We start from the raw sequence: 26391 nt of genomic DNA, 5'->3' as shown, positions 1-26391 counted from the left end.
CTGCCTTGCCTGGCTTATTTAGGTGCTCAGCTATGAGCAGATATCTCCATGGCAGGTTCCACTAGCGCATGAAAATGGTACTCATTCAAGCTGATACCCTTTACAAGGAATATTAAAGGTAGGAAACAAAATACTGTGCTACAGCAGCCTTCAAAACATTCAACTCCACGGCAGTTAATAAATTAGCACTTTCCTCTCAGCTGACCTGTTCACATTTCATTAAGCTGTAAAGATGTTGCATCCCTCTAACACCCACCATACAGGTAAAACCCTCTCCCTAGGACACATGCCAAGCTTATCTGAGAATTTTGTTTTATTGACATTCATTAAAACAACACAAACATGTAAAAGTTAATTCCATAAAAACACATTGCTTAAGTGCCACCTTCATATAAAAAAAAATCCATTGAATTTCATTCATTAAAAAAAAAAAAAATCAAACATTTCTTTTTCACATTTACAGAAGTAGTGCAGCTGCCTTGTACCATACAGACACACACGATGCCCAGAGCCCTGCATCCAGCTTTGCAACAGGAAGGGCTCCTGTGCCAGACACCTGCACGCCACGGACACTAACCGTGGCGACAGCCTCCCTGCTGAAGGATCCACAACAAGGCACACTTCATCATCCTCCAGTGACATGCACTTCCTCAGTTACCAACAGCACAGTTACAGCATCTTCCTGGGAAAGTAGCAGTGACCAGAAATCCTGCAGCAGACAGCCCAGTCCACACCGAGGCTGGGGGTCAGATCCACATCGAGCGTGTTCAGGCAGGATGGCCACAAAGTCCTAATGAGAACTGTTTTCAGTGTATATTCCGAGACTGTAACAAAATAAGAGGAGCAAATTTTACTCCCAACACTAGCAAAGAAAAGGCAACCCAAAGACTAAAGAAAAGGAAAAAACAACAACTTTACAACAGTTTGAAATATGCAATGGCAGAAAAGCACAATAAGGGCTTGTCTCTGGCTCCTAAACCACTTCCACTTGGGAAGAGAAAGAGACCACAAAGTAAGAATTACGTGACATCTCACTCGACTCTTTTAAGCAAAAAGTAAGACAGATAAGTACAAACATTAATACACACAGCCTCTCTGACAGAGCAGCTATTCAAGTAAGTTTTTACATCAGATTACATACAATATGCCTATCTGCCTTTATAGACACACACGGATGTCCCCAACAAACCAAACAGAACACCTGCAGAGAGCAAGGGGGGTGCTGTGTACACAGGGAACAGGTTCAAACTGCTTGAGAAGTTTTGACTGCAAAGTAAGAACTACAACCAAATGCCAGGCTCTCGGGAGAATGGCCACTGAACAGCCTCCTTCTCCTACCCCTGCCAAGGCTGTGCAAAGAAACACGGGGCAATTCTTCCTGATAAAGAATCAAGAGAAACAGGCCCTCTACTCACCCCTGCTTTCCTTCCGCTGCACAGGAATGTTCTATCCTGCTGCCTGCTTGGAGCCTATGGCAGGAGGGACAAGGCTATCCAGCTGCTGACGGTTCCCTGTCTCAATCAGCCATTCGTAGAATTTGTTTTCTACCAGTATCTGGAACTGTTTCCTCTGATCCCTGAAAGCAAAAGAAGATCAGCAAAAGATCAGTATGTAAAGGTCACACTTATTTATAGCACTATACTTTCACTACCAAAACAAGCTTCCATATACATCAGAGCTAAGAGTTGGGCTTGATGCCTGAACTGTCTGTACCAGGAAGAGAAGGTTTTTACCAAGTGAACATGACTATGGTGAACCCCAAAGGCAGAACTGGCAGAGTTAGAAAAGTCATGCAAACTTCCCCATCCCACCAGCACAGCAACCCTGCCCCACAGGGCTGCCTGCACTTTACTCTTAGAGCACAGATTAAAAACTGTCTGAAAAGGGAGAAAAAGATGATTAGTAACCAGCATTCTAGCACTAAAGACACAACATTCTGTTCTGACAGCATCTGAAAGAGAGAGGACGGAGATCAGGGGAAAAAATGCACCTATAAACAACACTCCTTAACTAATTCCCATTACTGCTAAATAACTTTTGGGGTGGTTTTATTAAGACCAGCAATAACAGGGAATGCAGGCTCTCTGTCACTGGCACCAAAAGCAGCACAGTCTAACAGCAATACTTCTCCAGAGTCGCATCCCAGCCATCTGGGATCAGTTCCAGAATTTCTTAAGCCAAAGGTGGCATGGGTGTTGAGTAGTCCTGCTGGATTTTATTTTTTTTTCTATGAGCTTACACAATTCCTTTCACAACCCATGTAAAACATAACATTTTAAATATCCTGTGGGATTTTATGTGGTTTTGCTTTGAACCCAATCCTAATTTGATGTGCTGATCCCACCCCACGTTGGGAAGAGGAGCAAACCAGCCCCGTTCATTTTTGTGCCACGGCTTCAGAGGCCCGGTGTACCGAGACCCTTTTTTGAAGCTGAAGGTTCTTCTTTGTGCTATCGATTACATTTGAGACATTCCACAGAAAGCAGGGTTCTAGGACAGAAGGTAACCTAAATTCCTCCCCAGTGAACATGAACACAAAGGCAGTCACTTCTTTCTTCCCTTATGGTTTTATGTTCTCCAAGTGCTCTTTATATACCTTGATCTGCTACTGACCCTGAAAGACTTTCTGTCTCATATGCTCGGAAAATGAATAAACAGGATTTTATGCTTTTGCGAGTTGTTCCTCAAGCTGTCTTATTGGTCCTGTCTTACGGGGGTTTTACTTTCAGCCTGGCAGGATTTGCATTCTTTTTTTGCCCCACTTTCCTCATTCAGACAACTTCAACTTCTTGAAAGATGTCTTCTTATTTCTAACATTCCCTTTCACCTCCCCATTCAAGCACGGCAGCTTTTTTCTTTCTACAAGTCTGATATCCTGTTTGCTCTAAGCTTCCTAGTTGTCTCCCTGCCTGCAGGAGACAGACACATTTTACACTGTCAGCTGACCAGTTTCTTTTCAGCAAGCTTCTACACTTGGCAGAGTTTTCCCCCTTTTAAGAAATTAACCACCCCAGTAGTGAGCTTTTGCCTCTTTGCTGTGATTGCTGTAGAGGATGTTAAATCTAAGCATATAATCTGTATTACTTCACATTCCTTTAACAGTAAGATTTTGACAGGCCAAACACCTTCACAAAACCCTACGATGCAAAGTGGCAGCCCTGGGAGGACAATGGGTGGAGGGGGAAGCACCTTAAATGCAGCTGATACACACAACAGCTAGCACAAGGGCTGAGGTTCTAACTTTCCTCTCTGAAAAGTTCTGAGTTTTCTCCCTGAGCCCTTGAAGACTCAGGGCTGAGAATTTCGAAGGTTTTTACACCTCTGTCACCACTACTGGATCACTGCTGCTCAGCTACCCTCCTCCTATAGCAAAATCCTGCCTCAGAATCCTTTCTCGCTCCCAGTTTTTCAAACTGCACACTCCTCCACGCTCAGCACAGAGGCACCTGGACTTCAGAAAAGAACAAGGGAAGCTGAGGGAGCTCCTCCAAAACAATGAACAAACAAATGGACCAGAACTCCTCAGCCTGGTATGATGGGAACTGTTGACAGTTTGACCCAAGAGGAGGTTTTCATATTCCATGTTCCCCACAGTATAAACCCCTCCAAGATCGCTGCTTATCATCACCCAGTTACACACCCGTGGCAACTCATCGACTGAGCACAGAACAGAAAGAAAATCTATACAGCTTAAGTACAGCTTAGGGAACAAAACTTGTTGTCATCTCTTCAAGTCTTCACAATTGTACTATCCCCATTCTGTCTTTGCAAAGGAAGCCAGGTCCTTCAGGTTGCTGTATCAAAACGGTTCACAAAAACATAAAAGCTAAACTGAAGTCAGCAGAGATTTGTACCCTCGCCCGATCTGGCTGGTTGCAGCAGGAAGCACGCTGACACAGGGAGCAAGCTGAACTTTTTCAGAACTCCACAACAGGTGCTGAGAAAGCCAGCAGATGCTCACAGTACATGGGGTGGAATAGACAGGCCTAGCTAGCACAGTAAAAGCTGGGCAGAGGATTCAGCGTGATCTGGTAAGGAGGACTTTAAAAGCTACTGTCCACAAGGTGATCTACCGTAATGGTCCACATGCACATTCTTAGCTCACCTCAACAACAGATGGGACAGTAATTTAAAGCTTCAGTCTCAATGTAAAGGTTGGGCTAAGAGCGACCATCAATCAGCTGCAGGCCAATAATTAGTCGAGCTGTCGCTCAGGGTACGCACCCAGATCTCACCCATGGCAGCATGCGACACTGGAAGCAGAACAGAGACAGCAGAGAGACAGTACCCAGCGTGAGACAGGTTGTAAACTCTTACTGCCAGGGTGGATCCCTCACCTCAACCATCACCAGTTCCTAGGCATGCTTTTCCTCAAGTCTCACAAGCTAGGAAAATGCAATCAAAACAATGCACCTCCTTCAGAGTTACGGTTGTGAGCATTATTCTTCTCACTATAATGATACCAAAGACCACGATTGCAAGATTGCTAATTACTAATGCTTTAGAAATGGCATGCAAGACATGATTCATGCAAATCAACCCATTATTAAAGCATTTTTGTTGGACCACATCAAAGGCATCTTCTATTTGCATGCCTGAGCTGAGCTGCAATGCAGCTCACACGTTCCTATTCGGACGCACTCACTTGGTCAGGCCTGCCTCCTTCACGGTTTTCTGCCAGATCTGTATCTTCTGCTCTCGCTGACTCAGCGCCTTCTGATAGGCAGGGGGAAGCCCACCCGGCGTCTCCGTGGTGTCTCCTTCCATCTCAAAAGGAATTACGAAGGTGTAGAAGTCCGAGGGGGGCAGGAGGCGGAAGACACTCATGTCACCGCTCTCCTTGCACACCAGCATGGGACTGTCCCAGTAGTTTGGCAGAGTGGCCAAGCCCACTTGAGCCATGTGGTCTTCAAGCATCGGATAATGGGTGTGGAAAGGGGCAAAGCTGACTGCTTGGTTCCCTGGGAGGATGAGAGGCTGGGTAGGTGTGAGAATGTAAAAAGTACAGCCAGTGGTGGAAGAAAGGGACAAACGATGGCAAACCACAATGACCTTGACATTGTCACAGCTGTGGACATGAACAGACGCCTGCACAGGGCCAAGGACAAAAGTGCTATTCCGGCACTTCTCAATGGTCACAGATCTGCCAAAGAACAAGACAGCGAGGACACGGTGAGCAGGAAAGAGCAAAACATTTTCAATTTTTCACTGCTTAGTCTATCTAATAAAAAACTTCGCGCTCGAACAAACCTGCTGAAAAGACATCTAGCTGTGTTCCAGGAGAACAAAACTCACCGGAGAGGGGAGAGGAGGTAGATGAAGGACTCGTTGCAGCGATGAATCCTTACATGAGCCCCCACAAGGGTGTCCGAGCTCTTGGCCAGTGTCTGCTTGTACACCTGGCTCATTATCACCATGGGGAACACCTCTGGCACCACACGAGTATTGCAGGCAATCTTTGCTCTCCTGGTTGTTCCTTCAACTGCAAAATAAAGATCACCAATGCATTTAAAATCAAAGCACATAAAGGTTACATGGGATCCCTACAGGATGCTGGCTCACTGCCCACATCACTCAGCAATCCCTTGAGAAAATAATCAGGCCACAACTTCAAGGACGGTACCGTGAAGCTGCATCACTTCATGCACGAGTCACACCACCCACCGATGTCTGCCTGCTAGGCAGGTCAGTAGTACGGAGCAGTCAGAAGCTCCAGAACTCAGGACACATTGGAAGATCAAAAACTCTTCAAGATTGTTCAGGGGCAGCCAAAGCCTCCCACAGGCTACAGACAGCCCTGCCCTAGGCATCTCCATTTCCAGAAGTCTGGTCCCAAACACAAGATTTAGCCTGGAAAGAAGATCCTTAGGGCAAGTTTTATGCTGAAAGCAGGAGCTGCATGTTTTAGAACAGTGAAATGCTCCCTCTACAGTATAATCCTTGAGCAACCTCGCTGTCATACCTAACGTACTGTCACTCTCACGTCTATGCAGTCAGAGAAACAACGTATTAATCCGATTCTTTTTCTCCTAAGGTTGAAGATGCTCTGGCTCCACCACCATGTCTCTGCAGGTGAGGGGCTGTGATTCAAGACAAGGAAACCTAGACCAGTTTTCAGCTTTGCCGCAAACACACCACAGTATCTACTCTCTGTGCCCAGCTGTACTTGAATAATGTAGTAATACTGACCTCACGCAGCGGGGCCTTTAACAATGAAGTTGTTGCTGTTTGCTCACAAAAGCGATCCAAGGACCAGAAAAATGCACGCAGATGTCACGCAGCACTCTCTAGTTGCCCAGACTCACCTCTCAGCTGTTACTTTCCCCATCTCCACTGACAGTAGGAGGAAAAGAAACCAAGCCCCCCACAACACTGCCAGACTCCTGGTCAGCAAGAGGAGCTGAGACTGGAAAGTCCTTTCTGAAAATAAAGGCAAGGCCGGTAGCTACCTTGCTGTGCCCACGCGAGTTTCTTCCCGGACTTGAGGCAAGCATTCATTCCAAAAGGGTTTGTCGTCAGGCAAGACCTCAGCCAGCTCTCTAGCTTGGGGAAAGAGAAGGCTCTGGAAACCTTCGAGTAGCCGTTCTGCCCATGACAGGGCTGCCAGAGGGCAAGCTCATGCAAAGGATGGACTGTCTTGGATTTGTTCACGGTCCCTTCAATAAGAAAGCTGAGAGCACAGACGGCTTCATAGGACACCAAGCTACTGTGGGTGGAATGGGAGGTGGCAGTGAGCTGCTCTGGCTCCAGCAGCAGTTCCAGCATATCCAAGAGGTGGCTCTGCACAAAGGCACGGTGGTCCTGATCGTTCCAGTTCTTGGTGGGCAGAAAAACACACAAAAGAGAGGTGAAGAGGCAAGTTCTCACAGAGCTAGCAAGCTTTACTGACATTATACAATGCATCCTTGCTTACGCTTGTCCTAGAAGGAGGAAAGCAAGTCAAATGTGGTGCTCTCCCCTGCTCACTGCTTCTGCTGCTCTGCTTTTCCAACCCACAGAAAGCAACCTCCCCGCAAAAAGGAACAAAACCATTTTATTCTAACTCCAAGCACCATGTTTCATTCTAGGAAACAGGAACAGACTCTCCTACAATCCTTCCCACACAAATTCAGCCAGCTGCTGCTGGCAATTGACGGCAGGAAAGAAATCAGTAACTGACAGTCAAGGTCTCGCAACTGCTCTATTGGAAAATTGCCGCGTCTGTTCCAGACCTTCAGATATGATTCAGTGCCGTCTCCTGAGGCACTGCAGGGAAAAAAAGCAGAGGGTCATTTCTTCACAGCGAGCACACCAATAAACCAAAAGACCTCTGAAAGAATCATTAGTTCAAATTCTAAAGGGCTCCAGACAAAAAAAAAAAAAAGCGCAAGACTAGAATTATGGCAGACCTTAATAAAGACAACCTTTGTCGGCCCGTGAACTGCAAAACAAGCAACACACGGCTGCAATTACACATTTTCCTCACCATCTACAAGGGCTGTAGCCAAAAGGGATGAGAAGCAGCTGCAAACGTCTTGTCCAGCAGCTGGAGATCCCTGCACTGTGACAGAGACCCCCTTGCACTGGGCAAGCCTCTCCACACCACTTCAAAGGGGACACAAGCACTGCTGAAGTTGGGGAAATCTCACCGGATCGCACAGAGAAAAGTGGAGACAGCCCCAATTCCATCAGGACCAAAACCTCCAGGAGAGGTACACAGTAGTCAAGACACACCTCCTTCCTGTCCAGAGTTTTATGTAACAGTTATAGTTTAAAAGAGAACATCAGCTTTTATGGATGTTCCATGCCCACCCAACTCACAGCCCTGTGTCAGTTCTTCTCGTTTCTTTTTTCATTTGTTCACTCTTTCAGTATAAAATTACCCAGTTCCTATTTTTAATTATTTCAGCTTGTCCCAAGCTACATTCCCCTAGCTCAGACAGCTCATGGCATCACAGTTGTGACAGAAATCCAGAGTTTTGCAGCCAGCCTTATCACGTTACCAATCGCTCTCAAATACAGAGTTGCCCAATAAGCTGCACCCAATAAATCCAGCTCGCTTCTCTTCTTTCAAATTACTTGACATTATTTGAAAAGGAAACATTAAACATTTCCATCCACATGGTTAACCTACAGCTGACCAACCAACTCCCCTCTCTGAAACATAACGCCACAGACCATCCCGGGATTCTTATACTCTACAGTGGATCACTGGAAAGCAGCCTCCAACATAACAAAAGCTTTCCATTTGAGTAATAGAAAAAGCAAAGAGGAAGCTGCTTCTTAAAAGAATTGCCAAGGCTCTTGGAAAACTATCACAGTTGGTCTCAGACTCTAGGAAATTCCCATGGTCAACTCTTGCTGGTAAAGCTGCAGAGAATACACCAACCTCGTTTCGTTTACTACTGAGTGCAGTAACTCCAATTTGACTCTAGCTTAGACTTGACCGCAGGCAGTATTACACCTTCCCAGGAACACACCCACTGCTTTTCAACCTGCCTCAGGGCAGGACTTTGCAGTTTCCCACCGGGCCACACAAGGAGAATCCTGTAGCCATAGGTACCTTATTCTCGCTGGCCGATTTTCCAGTCAGGCTGGGAGACTTGGTCCTGGGGCTGGGCCACTCCTCCCCGATCAGAGACCTTCGCAGAGAGACCTTGTTCACCTGCTGGAGGTACAGGAACAGCAGAAACTGCAGGGTGTCTACGGACAGCTAGCCAAGAGGGAGAGAAAGAGGCGTCAGGCTGGGCTGGGGTCCCCCACACCCGCCCGGCCCGGGATTGGGCTCCTGCCTTGCTCCGCTCCCGCTCGAGCTCCTCAGCGCTGGCGCAGGCCGCCTCGGCCTCGGCCCACTCGAGGCTGCGCGGCGGGTCGTGCCGCAGGAGGCTGCGGAAGAGCTCGAAGTAGAGCCAGGCCAGGCCGCGGCTCAGCTGCAGCTTCCCGCAGGCGACGTGCCGCCAGCAGGGCCACGACAGCCGCGGGAAGTAGCCCTCGGCCGCCCGCGCCCGGGCGTAGGCCACCATCTTCCGCAGGTAGTGGGGCCCGAGGCGGGTGGGCGGTGGGACGGGCAGGGCTCCCACCAGGAACGGCTCCATCTTCACCCACAGCCGCACACGGGCCGCCACCGCCTCCATAGCGACCGCCGCCGCCGCTCGCTTCCGGTGCCCGCCGAGGCGCCGCGCGGAGCGACACCCGCGTAGGACCAACGAGATGACCCTTCCCTCACGCAGTGGAGGACTCCGCCAAGCCCGGGGTCCGCCCCTTCCCCTCGGAGCCGATTCCGATTGGCCTCTCGAGCCAACGAGGAGGCGGGAACAAACGACGCGCCCTCTGACTGGCTGCGCTGGGCGAACTCGTACTTCCGCGAAGCCTGGAAGGGCGATAGGATGTGACGCCACGAGCCGTGATTGGACCGGTGGGCTCGGAGCCGACGTCCTGTCAGACGATTGGCTGCTGCTGCGGAGCCGGTGGTGAAGTGTGCGCAGCCGATAGGCCGGCGGCCAGCAGCGCGCGGGGCTGCGCCGCGTTCCTATTGGCTGGCGGCCGTCAGCGGGCCCCGCTTCACTCCTAATGGTGGCCGGTCCGGGGCGGGTGGCTGCGGCGCTGCGGATCCGCCCGGAGAGCGCCGCTCCCTCTGCCCGCCGCCCGCCGGGCAGACCGGGCCGCCGCGCCATGGCCCCGCGCTGGCTCGGCCGCCTCTGCCTCCTGCTTCTCTGCCTCTGCGGGGAGGCCGCCGCCGGGTGAGTGCGCCGGGCCGCGCCCCCGGGCCCGTGCCTCAGTGCCGGGCCGGGCCCCCCCACATCCCCGCCCCGGGCTCGGCGGCCGCGGCGCTGACGGGGCCCCGCTCCCTCCCTTCTCTCGCCCCCCGGCAGGAGGGACTTCTACAAGATCCTGGGGGTTTCCCGCGGCGCCTCCATCAAGGACATCAAGAAGGCCTACCGGAAACTGGCGCTGCAGCTCCATCCCGACAGGAACCCCGACGACCCCCGGGCGCAGGAGAAGTTCCAGGACCTGGGGGCGGCCTACGAGGTGAGGCCGGGGGCCGCGGGGCACCCCCGCCCGGCTGTGGGCGCTACCGAGCCTCGCCGCGGGGCAGGGGGTGCCGAGGTCCGCCGCGGAGGGAGGGGTGAGGTCGTGCCCCCCGTGGTAAGGAGCTCGGGGGGGGGGGGGCGCCCAGCCCTTCCCAGGCTGCGGAGGGGGTGTGTGGGGAACGGCGCTGCCAGCGTGAAGCTGAGCTTGGCCCACGAGTAGTGCCGTGGAGCTTCGTCCTGTAACGCTCAGGGGAAGGAGAAGGGAGGGCCGCTTGGAAATGCGAGGGCCTTGCTGTAAGGCGCAGGTGGCTGCATCCTCCTCTTCTTGTTGCATGGAATTTCAGGCATTCTACCAAACAAAAAGCCATGGCAGAGAGGCTGCCGGGTTGAGCAAACAGCTCCTTCTGTTGGAGGACAATGAAAGAGCTTAGCTCACTTAAAAGAAAGTGAAGGCACCCAGTTAAAGTTACCAAGTTATTTATTAATAGTTATTTGAGGAAGAAATAGAGTTGCATCAGCTACGAGTATTGGCACAGGAGCAAGTGTCTATGTATGCAGTCTGGCTGCGAGTCTGAGCTGTTGGGACCGAAAAGGTGGTTGGCTTGCCCCTTAAAAGGTGTTAAGGTAGGAAAAATAGTTGTGGGTCACTACACATGAGGATTCCTGTCGTTTCCATGATACTACAGTTGCATACAAATGATACCTGACACTAATAGCACGGTGTATTAGATAAATCGCGTATAGATTATTTCATTAGCAGAGTGTTTTAAGTCAAAGCCTACTTTCTCTGCCATGTACATATGTGTTAATGCAGTTTAGGCAAGGTGATAGGATCTGTTTTGTCCACATTCTCTGTCCTTTTTTGTCTCTGTGCTGTCGCTGGTTTCCATCCGCCCCTGTAGTTCACCACGGAGCAGAGAGCCCCGGAAGAAGATAGTGTTTCACCTGCAAGAATTTGTAGCAGTGGTTCCACCTGGAGCTTGCCTGCCCTGGTGGACTGTTGGGGTGGGATGTTTGTGTCCTCTTTGAGGAGTCAAGCTTCAGAAGGGAAGGGTTTGTGTTCCTGCTGCAGTCCAGCGGTGGTGCTCAGCCTGCAACTGTGGTGTAGCTCATGCTTCCATCCTCGATGTTCATGTGCTCTTCAGATATGCAAATACAAAATAAATGAGGAAGTGAAAGAAACAGCTTGAAAGCATTCCTCTTTGGTCAGAAAGAAAATGCATAAACTCTATTTTTGTATCAGCTGGGACCTCTTTTTAGCAGACTTACCTATTCTTAAATACATTGGCTGACCTATCGCGGGGAGACCAGTGAACATAAAGAAATTCTTTTGCTGAAAAAAGTATTTGTTACCTGTCATTTGCAGTATCTGAAGGTGGATGCATGCGGTTTACTTCAAAGCTGTGAGCTTGATGTAGTTTCTGTGGGCTGGGATCTTGTCACATTTGACAGTACTTTATTCCCTGGAAGCATTTTTCTACCGAGTCCCAGTTTATTTAAGTCTTTGCCATAGTAACAGTTGAGAGTACTCTTGCTATTAAAAACATTGGGGAGAAAATAGTTGTAAATCAAATCAGCAGGGAATGTGGTAGCCGGAGTAGGTGAATAGTAACTTCCATGAGCAGTGACTTGAGTCTGCCTCCTCCTAACCCCAGGGTATTATTGAAGCACAACAGTGTCCTTGTTCAGCGTAAATTGTGGCGTTCTAGTGCTAACACAGACAATACCGCTGCAACATGCTCTTGCTGGGTGCTGGTGAAAATTAAGCTAAAAACCCTGCCTTCAGAGTCTCCTGTGCTCCTTGCTGAAGAGAGACCTATCAGAATACTGAAATCTGGTATTGATGGACATGGCTTTTAAAGAAGGTTTGGAAGGCGTAACATTGGGATGTCCTGCAAGGTCCTTGTCTCTTTGTTTAGCCAGTACAGCTGGAAAGTCCTTCTGCTAAACTAGCTACAAGATGCAGTGTGTCGATTTGATTGTTTTGAGCAAAAAGGAGCTAGAATTAGGTATCGCTTAATCCTAACCTGGTTGCTTTTTGCCATAAAGCAACAGCCTCTGTGAGCAGTACTGCTGCTCAGGGTTTGGCTAGCTGACTATCTATAGCAAAGTCTTAAAAAAAAAATGGTGGGGAAAGTAGGTTAATTAAACTACTGCGGTCTCCTTCATTTTAACAGCCAAAGTGATTTCCACCCTGCAGCTGTGTGGTCTGAACAGTAGTTTCAATTAGAAAGGAGACTGGTCCCATGCGAGGGACCCGAGACTCATCTGTGTGTCCTCATTAGTCTCAGGATGGTTCAGGGGTGGAGCTTCTGTGGGGGTTTTTCTAAGCTTGTCCACTGTGGTTGCTTTGCTTTAAAGGCAGCCTAACATAACAAGAACTCTCTTCACAGTACTTGAAATTGTGTTCTCCAACAGCCTGCAGAAAGAAGGGAAGTTAACAGAAAGGCAGATATTTTGTGGTTTTAATTCTCTTCCTGTTGCACACAGTATTGTCAGGACTGTGCAGTACCTTACCGGAATAATTTTGCTCTGACACAAACAGATCACAGAATGGAAAGCTTATCCTGGTTTTAGGAAATGTGTATTTTAATGCAAAATCTGAAGAGACAAAGGGAGATTTGAACTTTTATCTACTGGGTGAAACTAGTAAAGTCACTGTTGACTGGCTTTTATCATTTAGCCAGCTCCTCTGGCTGTTACTGCTTCTCCACCTGTTTGTGCTAACCTTTTGAAAGCTAACCTGGCAATTTTAACCTTCCCAAATATGGTCAACAGGGGAGGAAGGCTAAATGTGATTGGAAACTTTTGGGTCTCTGGGGCAGGAAAGAGCAAAGATCAATACTTGAGCATTAAAATTGAAGCTTTACAGTCTTGAAAGTCATGTGTGTTGGGTTGTATTATTCTGCCTCAGCACTGAAGTCACTTCTAACTTTTGTTACCCTTAGAAATGAGGGCCAGCATTCAAGCTGGTGCAGTTACTGTATTTGACAAGTTCAGCTTGGTAGGCAAGCTTGCCATCATTGCCAGTTGTTACAAAATACCCATTTTGGGTGCTTGAAGAAAACTGAAAAACAGGAGTGGTATTATCTGTTTGTGGGGTTTTTTTTCAGTGTCCTGCTTTGTAGGAACTGATTTGAATTGTTCCTTCAGATTCCTTTTTAATCCTTAAGATAAACTCAGTACTTTTTATATTTTCTGCTGTTTTAATAAACTAATTGTACTTTTTATGGGTTTAAATGATAAATTTTTAACTTCGTAGCCCAGTGCAGCAAGCAAATTCTGGCCAGTGTTTCTGTAACATAAAGCATTGCTGCTTGTCCCCCAGTGAAGAGTACTGGTGAGCTTCCTCTTGGAGCCTTGTTTAAGTAACTGAGCTCAGCTGTGGGTGAGTGTCTTGTCTGCTTGCATCCCTTTGCCAGGTGCTGTCAGATGAGGAGAAGAGGAAGCAGTACGATGCCTATGGTGAGGAGGGCTTGAAGGATGGGCACCAGAGCTCCCATGGAGACATCTTCTCACAGTAAGGAGATCTTGCCACTTTAAGCTGTTCTGCAGTTAGTGGTCTAATTCTGTGATGCTCATGGATGTGTTTGGTTTAGGCAAATTCCATGTTAAGTTCTCTCACCCCGTCTGGAGGTACGGATCTGAAGTGACAGTAGAGAATTTGAAGAAATATGTTTACAGTGGATATCCCACGTGCGCTTTTAGTTGTCTGTCTTGCATCAGTCCTTGCTTCAGGAGCAGTGAGCAGGAACCAATGGTTGTCTTCCCACATAGGCAGCTCTGGCTCAGTTAGCAAGCTGCATTGCCAGTGTGTGTGATTTGTAAGGTGCTGCAGCTGCTTTAAACCTGTAGGAACTTTCTTCTGTTATCTGGTGTGTGATTAATGTTTGGGGGTCACTTTTTCTTTTGCAAGGTAATGCTATAGTGACTTACACTACATTTCAGAGCAGCTGTAGAATTTGGATCATTAAAATCTGAAGGCATTTGCATGTGGCTCAGGTAGAACCCAATTTTCTGTTTGTGCCCCTTTGGTTCTGCTAGGCACAAATTTACTAAACCAATTCCTGAAGTTGCCCATCTTGTGTAATCCTTCTGGATAAGAACTTGCACCGTCTGCTCGTCTGCTGGTCTGTTTTGAGGAAAAATATGCAGACTCACTAGGAAGTTTTTTCTCATCCCCCTCGTCCTCAAACTACTGAAAACCAACCTGCCAGCACTGACTTGCAGTGCCAGAGGTGAAGTGCTACACAGAGTTTGCACCTTGTGGTGATGGTAGCTGAGCAGCCGTGTAGTACGGAGAGGACTTCCTCAGGCAGTGGTCAGATTCTGAGGTGTTGGCATTCAACTCCTGCTGCAAAACTTGTTTTCTTTAGTATAGAAAACTCTTCCAAAGTGACCATTTTGTTTGAAGGCATTAGCTTGTGCCCTGAGGGAGCAAACAGAGGTATCTGGATTTACTATGGTGGTTTTGTACTGTGAGGAGGCTGTTCTGTACTCGGAGGAGGCTAGAAGCATTTGACAAGCAGCATGATGATGCTGCCTTGGGTGGCTGTCTTCATCGGAGCCTTGCTTGATCAGAATTCCTTCCTGGATTAATTGATGTGCTTTACTCCAGCTTCTTCGGGGACTTTGGATTCATGTTTGGAGGTAACCCCCGCCAACAAGACCGGAACATTCCCCGAGGAAGCGACATCATTGTGGACCTGGAGGTTACACTGGAGGAGGTGTATTCAGGAAACTTCGTAGAAGTAAGTTTGCTCGCCTGTCGGTCTCTCCAGCGTGTTCTTAGGTTTGACGTGCCTGGCCTGGCCACTGCTCAGGATAATACCTTCTCCCAAAGAATAGAACTAAAACGGATGCTTGTCTTCACAGTATCTGGCAGTGACAGCGGAGGATGTTGTGATGCTATTTGCTAGTAGTTAACTGAAGAAACAACACATTTATTCATGTTTGCCGTCTGGCCATTTCTCTGTAAAGGGATGTTTCTTGTGATAATAGCTTATTTACTGGCTGCGTGTGTCTGGCTGTAGCTTGCTTTTATTGCAGCAGCCAAACTGGAAAAAGGTGTAAGTGGCCCCTCTATGGAATTCAGTGATATTTGATGGGCCCATTCATAAGCCTCAAATTAATTTTGTAATTCTTGCAAAACCATGTTGAGGATTTTTCATAGTCTCTTTAAGGGGCCAAACATGTCACTGCAAATGTCTGGATTACGTACTTGGCAAATGTATGGTGGCCTTTTTGATTATTTTTTTTAAGGAAGCTGCATTTCTGGTGCTGACGATCCCTGCTATTCCACGTATTAGAATTTGTATTGATTGAGTTTGTGAGTGTCTGGGTAAATGGGAACTACAAATTTTGCCCTTGTGTGGGACAAGGAAGCTATCGTAACAAAAGTGTGAAGGGTTTCATCCTAATGTTACCTTTCCTCTTTAGAAAGGTGTGCAGGAAAAAGAAAGGAAATGGTGACAGTGGTGTCAGAGAGTTTTTCGTGGTATTTAATGTATGATGAGCAAGAGATGGAAGGTGAAGACTGTTGTCAGAATGTTTTGCTGAGGCTGTTGAGCTGCTGTGAAGGCAGCACACAAAACCAAATCATGTTCAGGCTGCTTGAGCAATCCAGACCCTTGAGACAACCCAAGAGTGCCAGCCTGTGTGTTGGTATCAACCTCTTCCTCTTCATGCAGGTTGTCAGGAACAAGCCAGTGGCAAGACAGGCACCTGGCAAACGGAAATGCAATTGCCGGCAGGAGATGAGGACCACCCAGTTGGGTCCTGGACGTTTCCAGATGACTCAAGAAGTTGTTTGTGATGAATGTCCAAATGTCAAGTGAGTTTTATGCTCTTACTGCTATATGGCTGTTTAATCAAAACTTGCCACTAGATGGAGGAAAGTGCCTGTACTACCAGTAGTATCTGGGGAATGTGGAAACACTTAACAGGGGTTTCTCATTCCCAAGGAGCCAGTCTTTATTCTTGCAGTAGGGATGGCCAGCTCTTGGATGTAGAGCTCCTCAATTTGCCCTTTCAGCCTTTTATTCCTTGAACAGTCAGTCATACTACAGTGGAAGTTCCACAACTAAATATGAGTAATCAAAGCCAGGGAAGCCCAGTTTCCAGCTGGGAGCAGTTGGATGTGGAATACTGTGATGTAGTCATGCATTCAGATGCTGACACTGCATTTAGCTTAACTTTGCCCTCCCTACTAAATTAGTATCAGCGTACAAGAAATGCAGCACTCTTCCCTCTGTAGGTGTGAACAAGGAGAGAGTGTGTGGTAACTTGTGGGAGCGTTCTCATTATGATAGTAACATAAGTAGGTGTTGAAAACTTAGTGCTTGCTTGCTCTTCCCCTTGGCAGGCTCGTGAACGAGGAGCGAACACTAGAAGTGGAGATAGAGCCAGGCGTGCGGGATGGCATGGAGTATCCCTTCATTGGCGAAGGTATGTTATGTGGGTGCTGCCCTGCTGCTCAGCTTTGACTTGCTCCTTTTCAGTCATACGAGGCTGGTCTTTGTGGCAGTTAATAGCTAAACAGCAATAACGGCTGTAAATTTGACTTAGGATGTTCCAATCAGATCTGTCGCTATCTGAACCCTTCAAGCCCCACACTGGGCACCAGAAAGGACTGTTGTGGTTTGACCTCAGCCAGCAGATAAGCCCTGTGCAGCCCCTTGCTTCCTCTCCCTGGTGGGATGGAGAAGAGCATCAGAAGAGTAAAAATGAGGAAAACTGCTTTTATCTCAACAGTGAGTTAATAGGTAAAGCAAAAGCTTTGCACACAAGCAAAATAAAACTTAATTCATTCACCACTTCCCATGGGTGGGCAGGTGTTCAGCCATCGCCAGGACAGCAGGGCTCCATCACACCTAATGGTTATATCACTCCAAACATCCTCCACTACTTCTTCCCCCAGCTTTATATGCTGAGCATGACATCGTATGGGATATCCCGTCAGTCAGCTGTCCCAGCTGTGTCATCTCCCAACTCCTTCTGCACCCTCAGCCTCCTCACGGGTGGGATGGGGTGAGGGGCAGAAAAGACCTTGACTGTGTGTAAGTGCTGCTCAGCAGTAAGAAAAAAAATCCCTGAATTATCAACACTGTTTCCAGCACAAGTCCAAAATGTAGCCCTGTACCAGCTACTATGCAGAAAATTGGCTGTATCCCAGCTCAAGCCAGCACAGCAATGGAAGTGCCCGAGCCCTGCACTGGGTAACTGATCTGCACGTGTTGCTGTAAGTGCTGTGTCCCCTGTGTGCTGCTGAAATCCAGGAGCATACTCATTGCTAAGTCTGGAGAGCGCTCTGAGTTCCACTCACTTTGTTGGTACTGGGGGTGCACCAAAAAAAAAAAAAAAAAAAAAAAACAACACCCAAACTCTAAATCTGAGGTTTCAGATACCCTTCTACTCAAAAATTCTGTTCCAGGCTTGACTATGTGAAGGAATCCCTTCTGCCTGAGGAGATGAAGTCCTTCAATAAGTAAAGGACATCATTAACATGCAGGTCTTTCAGAACAGTGGAGTGGTATGAGCTTATTGAGACAATACTCAGAAAGTTCTAGGCTCTTTAATAATGGATATGTGTAGGCAGGGGTTTAGTCATGTAAAGATCAATTAATTATTTTTTCCTTAAACACAACGTGCAGCTCACGTGTTAAATATGCTGCTTGTTTCTTAGTTGTTAGTAACTAGCTCCTTTAAACAGAGCTTTCCTTTCTTTTTCACAGGTGAGCCCCATGTGGATGGGGAGCCAGGTGATTTGCGCTTCAGAATAAAAGTTCTTAAGTAAGTAACTGGCCTAGTTTGACCACTCTCTCTTTCTCTCTTTACTCTAAAGGAAGATTACAAGCAAATTTCTGGCCCAGTGTTGCCTCTCTTACTAGCATGCAACTTGCCCTTCAGCACAGCCAGTGCAGCCAGGGCTCTGGTACTCAGGGCTGTGCAGGATGTTCAGCCCTGGTGATGCTGGAGTGGAGTATTCACCACTGTTAAGATGCTGCAATAAGTCCACTTGTATTTACTTTGGCTTGAATTCTGGCACGCATTAGTAGCTCCTTGTGTGAATCACACGAAATATCTCCTTTTTCCATAAATATACTATCTCCCTATCATAAGGAAATGAACTACTAAAAAAATTGAGTCACAACTTCTTGACACACCTCACCACTCACTGCCCTAGAAATAGAAAGGTTATTTAGTAGTATATCTCTTGTGCAGGAAAATGAAGCTTAACTTCATTTGTCCTTTACTTCCTATCTGATTTGTGAATTCTCCAAATTCACAAATAAAGGGAAGGAAGCTAGAGGACCTATTTCCCCTATGAGGAAGTGTAGTGGGTTTGCATGGCAAGGTTTTGGTAGTGGGAGGGGGCTACAGAAGAGGTAGCCTCTATGAGAAGATGCCAGAAGCTTCTTCCCCCATGTCCAATGGAGCCAATGCCAGCCAGCTCTGTGACAGACCCGCCGCTGGCCAAGGGAGAGCAAATCTGCAATGGTGGTAGCGCCTCTGTGGTAGCGTGTTAAGAAGGGGGGGAAAAAAAATCTGCAGCAGTGAGAGAAAGAAGTGAGACTATGTGAGAGCAACAACTGCAGACACGAAGGTCAGTGCAGGAGGAGGCAGGACATGCTGCAGGCACCGGAGCAGAGATTCCCCTGCAGCCTGTGGGGAAGACCCTGGTGAGGCAGCCTGTCCCCCTCAGCCCGTGGTTGTTAACAATGGAGCAGATCTCCACCTGCAGCCCATGGAGGACCCCACGCTGGAGCAGGGGGATGCCCGAAGGAGGCAGTGACCCAAGGGAAGCCTGCACTGGAGCAGGTTTGCTGGCAGGACTTGTGACCCCCATGGGGTCCTCATGCCGGAGCAGTGCATTCCTGAAGGGCTGCACCCTGTGGAAGAGACCCACAGAGGAGCAGTGTATGTAGAACTGCAGCTTGTGGAAAGGACTCATTAGGGAAGTTCGTGGAGAGCTGTCCCCTGTAGGAGGGACCCCATGCTAGAGCAGGGGAGGAGTGTGAGGAGGAAGGAGCAGCAGAAACAATGTGTGATGATTTGATCATAACCTCCATTTCCCATTCCTCTGCGTCGCTCAGGGGGAAGAGGTAGAGAAACTGGGGATTAAGCTAAGCCTGGGAAGAAGGGAGGAGTCAGGGGAAGGTGTTACTCTGATTGGAATGGTAATAAACTAATTTTTCCCAAGTCTGTTTTGCCCATAACAGTAATTGCTGAGTGATCTCCCTCTCCTTATCTCAACCCATGAGCCTTCTGTTGTTTTCTCTCCCCTGTCCTTTTGAGGAAGGGAGCGATAGAGTGGCTTTGCTGGGCACCTGGCATTCATCAAAAGTCTCTTAATTCCACAGGCACCCAGTCTTTGAAAGAAGGGGCGATGACTTGTATACAAACGTGACAATCTCGCTGGTCGAGGCACTTACAGGCTTTGAAATGGATATTGCCCACTTGGATGGGCACAAGGTGAGGCAACGGTTTGCTTTCTTGCTGTGTGTAAACAAAATTTAACTGCAGGTCTTCTGTGCTGAGGGTTAGCTCGCTTGGGGTCTGTGCAGCTGCTGATTGCACACAGGATCTCCTCTGCTAGAGACTTCCAGACCAGTTCCCGTGGAGCCAAAAGAGACTCTGTACCAGGGGTGCACAGTCTGGGTCGTAGTTCCAGGCTGCCACAGCAGTTACTGCATGTGTTGTCTTGGGTGCTGTTGGCTCTGGCATGTGTCCTGGCAGTAATACTGCCTAGACACCTTGAATATCACTGACTTTGGTGAAGAGTCAGTTTCAGTTGAAGCTTTCCAGTAGGTTGGAAATGGCATTGGAGTATTGGGATATACACACAGAACACGTGTAATTTTCTGCTCTTTCTTTTGTCTCTAGGTTCATGTTGCTCGGGATAAAATTACAAAACCCGGAGCCAAACTGTGGAAGAAAGGAGAAGGTCTTCCAAATTTTGATAACAATAATATCAAAGGCTCACTAATAATAACGTTTGATGTGGAGTTCCCCAAAGAGCAACTGACAAACGAACAGCGGGAAGGTGAGTGTTTTAAAGCTCTGTGCTGGCAGCGGGCTGCACAGACCTCTCACCAAAGCTGATAAGAAGTTGGCACAATGGGACCAGTGGCCTGCAGCAGTCAGAAGAGGCTCTCCTTTCCCCATGCCCCTTGTACAACATAACACAGTTGGCCGATGCCCTGTGATTAACTTCCATTTCCCTTTGAAGCAAGTGAGCTTGGCTGCTGCGGTTGTAGGGAGCCAGATTAGGCTGGGATGTGCCACTGCTGGGATGTAGCACTTGGCAGATTTGCAGGTGCTTTGTTTTGTAGCTGGCCATCTGTCTGAACTGAAAGACTTGCAGGGCTTAGCCTCTGTCTGCTTTGCCTCGGCTGGAATGGGATCACAAGCGGTTTTCCAACCCCTGCTACTTTCTTGGGAGGCAAGACTTTTGAAAATGCCTCTACTGTCAAGGGTAAAGAGTGTCATGCAGCATCAGAAGGATTGTTCCTCTCTGTGTCTCCTACCCTGAGCGCTTTATGGCTGTATAGGGAAGAAGCGTGTAATGCAGGTATTTCATAGGGAGAAATCTGCTTCTCTGCTTCAGTGCTCAAATGGAAACTTCATGAACTATGTAGAAATCCTATAACTGATGGGAGGGTAGATACTACTAGCTGGAAACTCCTCTTCACTTCAGCCATCTCTGCAGTAGGTTCTGCTGCTCTGCACAAGGCATCAGAGTAGGCATTGAGGGCCCCATCCTCTGCTATGGGGCAAAGAAGTTCTTGGGATGGACCAGTGCAGCTCATCAGAAAATCCCCATCCCCAGAACTTCTTCCTGCTGGTCAGGGCTATCATACTTTATTCTGCTGCTCTTTTTTTGTGGAATCTGGCAGCTGTCCTGGTGGAATGAGGCAGATGCAGAGCTTTCCTGGACTCTCCGAAGTTTGTAGAGGGAAGCCAAGCCCTCGGAGGGCTTTTCTCAGCCCTGTGGCATGTACTGCTGCATTGGCCACGCTGCTACTGCCACTTGGAGCCCAGCTGGTAGCTGCAGCTACTGATTCATGTTCTGTGGCTCTTCCTGCTGCTGTTTGGGCTGTGAGGGCTGTGCTTTGAGGGGACCTGTTTTGTGTTTTGACCCCTGTGCTTTCCCGCTTGTTGCAAGCATGTTGTGCCCGGTGAGGGCTGCAGGACACAGTGACCACATCGGTGTAAGGTCTCATTCCAGGCTCTGCTGCCCTTCTTGAACCTCCCTCCATAAGGGGACAGCACCTTGCAGACAGACATGAGGTTATTCCAGCTGTTGCTCTTGACAGTTTAAGCAGACTGGACAAGGAGCAGTGACAGAAGCCCCTGTGTTTGTGAAAGTTACTCACACGCCTTTATGGATATCCCAGGAACAAAGAGATGATTGTACAGGCACGAGCATGTTCAGGCACAGGGCTTTTGGGTGTTCCACTCCCTCCTAAAGCAATTCCACACTTCCTAGAGGAAGGTGACTGGGTAGGCAGTCAGATGCATTACTGTGTGCTAGAATATCTCCAAACATCCAGTTGTTTAAAGAGTTTTATGAGGGAATAGGTCTATTCATGTTGCGTGGCAGCAGTTCAGTGTACACATGCAAAAGGACACTAGGCTTCAGAATTCAAAACATCCCTTTTTTCTTATTGTTGGCCGTAGTCCTAATTTCTTATCATAACCATACGTACAGCTCCGAGGGCAGTCAGGAGATACTCTGACTCAGAGAGCACCACTCTGGTCAATCTAGGCTGTAGAGTCAGAGAAATAATATGCTTTCTTTTGTGCTAGTGTGACATCAGGGAATTTATTGCCTGTTGATCAGAGGTGACTTTCTCTTTGACATATCTCTCGTTCTTCTCTAGTGAGACTTGTGGTTTGTCTGTTTTGGAGCTTTAACTGGAAAATTTTCGTGCTTTAACTCTGGAGTGTTTAGTGTAACAGCAGGCAGCGCAATGCCCAGGCTGTATTGTAACCTGTCATCTGTTGGTGATGTCAGAAAAATCTCAAAGTTGGCTCTAGTAAAAAAAAAAAATAAAATGCCTGAGGTGCAGTAGCACCAAATGTCAGGATTCCTGGCCGGAATTCCTGATTGAACATCAGATATGTGTTGGCGCATCCTGTACACAGACGGGGTATCCTTCAGGCCAGCAGGCAGCTGTCTAGAGCTAGCCAGCAGGAAGTGAGATACGGGGCTGGTGCTAATCACATTTTCTTTTCAGGGTTACCGGAGCACACCTTTCTCCAGCTAAGGCCTTCCTTTCAAAGAACTACACTTCCAGGAGGCACATCCTCTTACCCATCAGCCAGGAAGTGGCTTGCAGCCACCTCTGGCTGCGGTGGGGACGTGAACTTGCCTTGCGCTCCCCTGGAGAACAACCTACCCATAATGAGTACCAGCTCCTGCACGGGGGCTCACTCCGCCCTGCTGTTAAGGATTTTTCTGAATGCAGAAAAGAGTTCAGGGTTCTTTGGCCAGCAAGCAAGAAGCATGAATAGTTCTTGCCTGGCAGAGAGCTGTTTTAATTCCAGTTACTACTTCCAGGACAGTTTTCCAGTATTTTAACAGAGCTGCTGTGACCCTTATGCATCAAATCACTGGTCTGAAAGGACGGTACTGTTTGTAGCCAAATAATTTAAAGGTAGACAAGCAGAACGAGGTTTGCAGGAAGACATGCTCTCTTCTAGCTAGATTTCCTGAAGAAGAGCTTGTATGCCTGAAAAGTTGGGGGGGGCGGGTGTTCTGCAGAAGTAAATTGGTTGACTCAATTACTGATCCTCCCTCTCCATGCCTATGTACCTCACTTAAATATCACCATTATTGTTAAATTTTTCTAGCCAGCCTAACCTGACCTGTTATACAAACGTGTACAGTATGACACCGTGACTGGCTTCAGTGGAGCAGCAGAGCAAGCTGAACTGAGGCAGGACGACAATCCTGTCGTCTGTCACGCTGAGGTGCAAGCGAGCTGCCTGTGTGCTCTGTTGCAAGACTGATGCTGCTTTGGGGACACCCAACAGCAGAATTGTAGCAGTTTAGCTTTATTTTTTTAGTATTATTGTTGTTTGAAAGTTACCCATGGTATGGGGAGTTTTCCTCTCTGTTTTGGGTCTTGACAGCTCCTTCTTGGGCTCAATGGTTTCTGGTGCTGGTCCGAGGCAGTGGGTGTCCTGGCAGCGTGTGACCAGGCTGACGTTGAAGAGGGAGTCCCTTAGGATTATCTCTGAAAAAGTGTGACACATTTGTTCTTGCCGGTCCTGCTTCCTCTGTTTTGTGTGGATTTGCCCTTTAAGTAACAGTGAGGACCTGCCAGTCTTGCCCTGAAGGTGCTGACTTTAACGTGCTTTTTTTAACCGTACTTTGTACCTTAAGAGCTGACTCACTCCTACCCTGTTCTGGTAAGCACTTGATACTGATAGGACCTGGAGGTGACAGTTCTTTGAACTGTTTTATGAATGGCCTTTCAGGGGTGGGGAAGATGGTATTTGAAAAGTCATCTAGAGCCCTTTGTAAAACAGTGGGTTTCCAAAAAAAAAAAAAATATTTTCAGGCCTTCAGTGGGATACTTAAGCCCACAGATAAGTTTGCTTGCCTTGCCTTAAGGGACTACTTCTAGTGGACAGTAGTGTCCTCAGGCGCCACGTACCAGTGTGAAAGGCTCTGCTTTCTAATTACTGTGATGTGGCTGCTGTAGCTGCAAGTCCAGAAGGACCCAAAGCACACATGGCACTCCTGAGCTGGCTGCTGGCACGTTTCTCTTGGGCTGTGAGGCAGCTTGGGGAGATGAGCTGTCTGAATGAGACTCTGGAAATACCCAGCAAGTTGTCATTGCATTTGTGCTTAAAATGACAAGATTATTGTCAACTTCCAACAGCAGAGCAGCTCTGGGAGTTGCCTTTATCCCTTACAGAGCTCTGAGAATCTTGAGGTGTTGCACTGGGCTTTGAGTTTGTAGCAGAGGCTTTCTCCCTGCAACCGCTGGCCTCGTACGGTCCTGAGAGCATGGGAAAGCACCGTTAAAGCCTCGCTAACCTGTTTCTCCTTGTAGGAATGCTGAAGGAGCAGGAGTAAAGCTGTCTCGCCACAGGGTTTGAGGGGGATTTTTCCTTTCTCTTTAATGATGCTCTTAGAGTACCTGTTTAGGCTTTATTCAGGTATGTGGGCTCAGCCTTGAAAGGCTGGTACCCCAGGGCCTAGAGCCAGATGCGTAAATGCAACAGGAACAGCGAGTGCGGAGTTGTCCCCCTGTCTGTGCTGTGCAGTAATGTTTTGCTTTCTCTTGCAGGTCTCAAACAGCTGTTGAAACAAGGATCGGTGCAGAAGGTGTACAATGGATTGCAGGGCTATTGATGTGTGGGGAAAGTTGGACTTAACTGAAAATGAAAAGTCAGATTTTTTTGCAGTCTTTTCTCCTGCCCACTGTAGAATGGAAAAGAGGGAGGGTGGGGCAATCGTTGAGCTATATATAATTTTTTCTTTGTAAATGGTGGAAGTGCTCACACAAGTTGGGAAATACTACCCTTTTCAGGACATAACTGGTGCTGCCTATCATGTTCCACGTCCTGGAACAACATGCTCCTTGAGCAGAAAAAAAAAAAAAGGTGGGGAAAGGAGTTTTAAATTCCACACAGATTGGAATTCCTGGTTTTTAAATATATTTTGATGTGACTTTTCTTGACCATCTCAACATACTTTCATAGCTTCTCCTGCTTTTTACGTCCTTTGTGTCAGTCTCTTCTGAGTTTGTTTTGTTGGGTTTGTTGGGGTTTTTTTTGTAATCCCAGCCCTTCCTCCCCTTCCCCTCTGAGTCCAGAGTGTGGTATTGTTTCAGAGTCTGTGTTTCTGGGGCAGGAGTACGGGTGCTGTTGGGAGTGGACTGGCAGGAGGTCCTTCACGGGCTATGTTGGGCCCCTCACACGGCTGGGAAAGCAGAGGAAGAGAGTCTCCTAAGGCACCTGTGGGCTCTTAACTACCAAGTAGTCCTCGTGTCCCAAAAGTTAACGCTTGGTTTTTAAAGCTGAAGTCACAACAGCTTAGCAAAGACTCCTCAGACTTCCACGGTGGGGTTTTGGAAAACAATGGGAGTGGCTCCTTGTGGCCTTGGTTCTTCCTCGTTGCCCCCAAACATAACAAGTTGTCTGGAAAAGTTCACTTACCTCCTGCACTCTGTCCTCTGTGAGGACGGGTGAAGCTAACAGCACAGAAATAAAGATGTTTGAGTTGGAATGGCAAAAGCTACCTGGTTATGTGTGTCAGCAGCCCTTACCCTGGGACAGCTGCGAGTCGTTGGACTAACAAGGACCGGTCCCTTCGGTGACGTAAGCCACGAGCTGCTGTAAAGGGTGAAACTACAGCTGCTAATATCAGCCAAAGCTCTAGCTGCTTTGTTTGAACTGGGCGCTGGTAACCTGGCAGGGAGGTGCCTGTGCTGCTCTGGTCTCTGTTGTGAAGACCCTGCTGCTTTAAGCACCCCCACCAGAGACTCGTCTCCTTGTTCTTCAGGAATGGTAGCTGAACAATTCCTCAGGTGCCTGCGTCAGACTTGTACTTCGCTGTGACAGGGATGTAGGCAGTGAGAGAAGTGAGTCAGTTGTTCACGTAGGATGGTGTTCTGTTTCCCTGGGGGCTTTTAGGGGCTATAAAGTGGGATTCTTAGCGCTGCTGCCTTGTACCTCATCCCCTGCCTGGGAAGTGGATGGGATCAGTTTTCTCTATGTGGAAATGTTTGCCAGGGAGCAGCAGCATGAGACTCAAGGTAGTGGTTTTTGTTTGGTTTTCTTCATCGTGAGCTTTTTAAGTAGCTCAGCTCTGAGCGTGGAGAGATGGAGAGCAGCTCTGGCCCAGCCCTCGGGTGGGACGTTGCTAGACCAAGGGCAGCACACAACCCCTAAAGCGGCGGGAGCTGACGCAGCGGAAGCAGCAGCAGCAGGAAGGTTTCCTGTTGGATCCTTTGTACGTTTGGCTTGGCAGAGCAAAACAGGGGCTTTTGGAACAGCCGAGAGAGGGGGGAACAAGACAAACCTGGGGTGTCAAACCCGTGGTCTCAGTGCTGGTCTTCCTCAAAATCTGTAATGCGAAGCTGTAATCCCAGCTGAGGCCACTACCTTGGGCATCTGCCCGTTTGATGACTAGCTCTTTCAAAGTGTCCGCAGGCAGCTTTGCCCCTGCTTTCCCCTCCCTCCCCCTCCCCTTAGCTTAGATTTCTGAGAAACCTCAGATTTCAAAGAAACTGATATCTGTGTGCGTGGGGCTGGATCCTGTTACCTGGGCCCCTCGAGGGTCTGTTTGATGATTGTCTTTCTATTCTACTGGCACATGACCATGCTGCCAGTGCTCACCAGTAGCAATAAAGCCAAAAAG

General features: G+C 48.2%; 2 protein-coding genes across 2 annotated transcripts; one reads left to right on the top strand and one right to left on the bottom strand.

The window, feature by feature from the left end:
- Positions 1 to 300: 300 nt before the first annotated feature.
- Positions 301 to 9223, bottom strand: TBCCD1 (TBCC domain containing 1). Its single transcript, XM_040612568.1, has 7 exons — positions 8772 to 9223; positions 8543 to 8692; positions 6450 to 6816; positions 5296 to 5482; positions 4646 to 5143; positions 1416 to 1576; positions 301 to 824 (listed from the first exon to the last, which is right to left on the bottom strand). The coding sequence occupies exons 1-6, from the start codon at positions 9111 to 9113 to the stop codon at positions 1447 to 1449; spliced, it is 1674 nt and encodes a 557-aa protein (XP_040468502.1). The 5' UTR covers positions 9114 to 9223; the 3' UTR covers positions 301 to 824; positions 1416 to 1446.
- A 318-nt stretch (positions 9224 to 9541) lies between these two features.
- On the top strand, positions 9542 to 25265 carry DNAJB11 (DnaJ heat shock protein family (Hsp40) member B11). Its single transcript, XM_040612569.1, has 10 exons — positions 9542 to 9719; positions 9852 to 10008; positions 13433 to 13530; positions 14629 to 14761; positions 15701 to 15843; positions 16375 to 16457; positions 17744 to 17801; positions 19373 to 19484; positions 19896 to 20055; positions 24317 to 25265. The coding sequence occupies exons 1-10, from the start codon at positions 9550 to 9552 to the stop codon at positions 24379 to 24381; spliced, it is 1179 nt and encodes a 392-aa protein (XP_040468503.1). The 5' UTR covers positions 9542 to 9549; the 3' UTR covers positions 24382 to 25265.
- Positions 25266 to 26391: the final 1126 nt, after the last annotated feature.

This window comes from Falco naumanni, chromosome 13 (assembly GCF_017639655.2).
Source record: "Falco naumanni isolate bFalNau1 chromosome 13, bFalNau1.pat, whole genome shotgun sequence".
In the NCBI taxonomy this organism is placed as follows: Eukaryota; Metazoa; Chordata; class Aves; order Falconiformes; family Falconidae; genus Falco; species Falco naumanni.
The sequence above is the reverse complement of the archived record's forward strand: the minus strand, read 5'-3'. Positions and strand labels throughout refer to the sequence as shown.

Excerpts from the sequence above, each read along its gene's own strand:
- DNAJB11 (XM_040612569.1), top strand. The coding sequence starts at position 9,550 with ATGGTGGCCGGTCCGGGGCGGGTGGCTGCGGCGCTGCGGATCCGCCCG. Across the intron at positions 9,720-9,851 it reads TGCGGGGAGGCCGCCGCCGG|GAGGGACTTCTACAAGATCC; the intron begins GTGAGTGCGCCG and ends GCCCCCCGGCAG. Across the intron at positions 19,485-19,895 it reads CCCACTTGGATGGGCACAAG|GTTCATGTTGCTCGGGATAA; the intron begins GTGAGGCAACGG and ends TTTTGTCTCTAG.
- TBCCD1 (XM_040612568.1), bottom strand. The coding sequence starts at position 9,113 with ATGGAGGCGGTGGCGGCCCGTGTGCGGCTGTGGGTGAAGATGGAGCCG. Across the intron at positions 6,817-8,542 it reads AATCGGCCAGCGAGAATAAG|AACTGGAACGATCAGGACCA; the intron begins GTACCTATGGCT and ends CTGCCCACCAAG. Across the intron at positions 1,577-4,645 it reads AAGGAGGCAGGCCTGACCAA|GGATCAGAGGAAACAGTTCC; the intron begins GTGAGTGCGTCC and ends TTTTGCTTTCAG.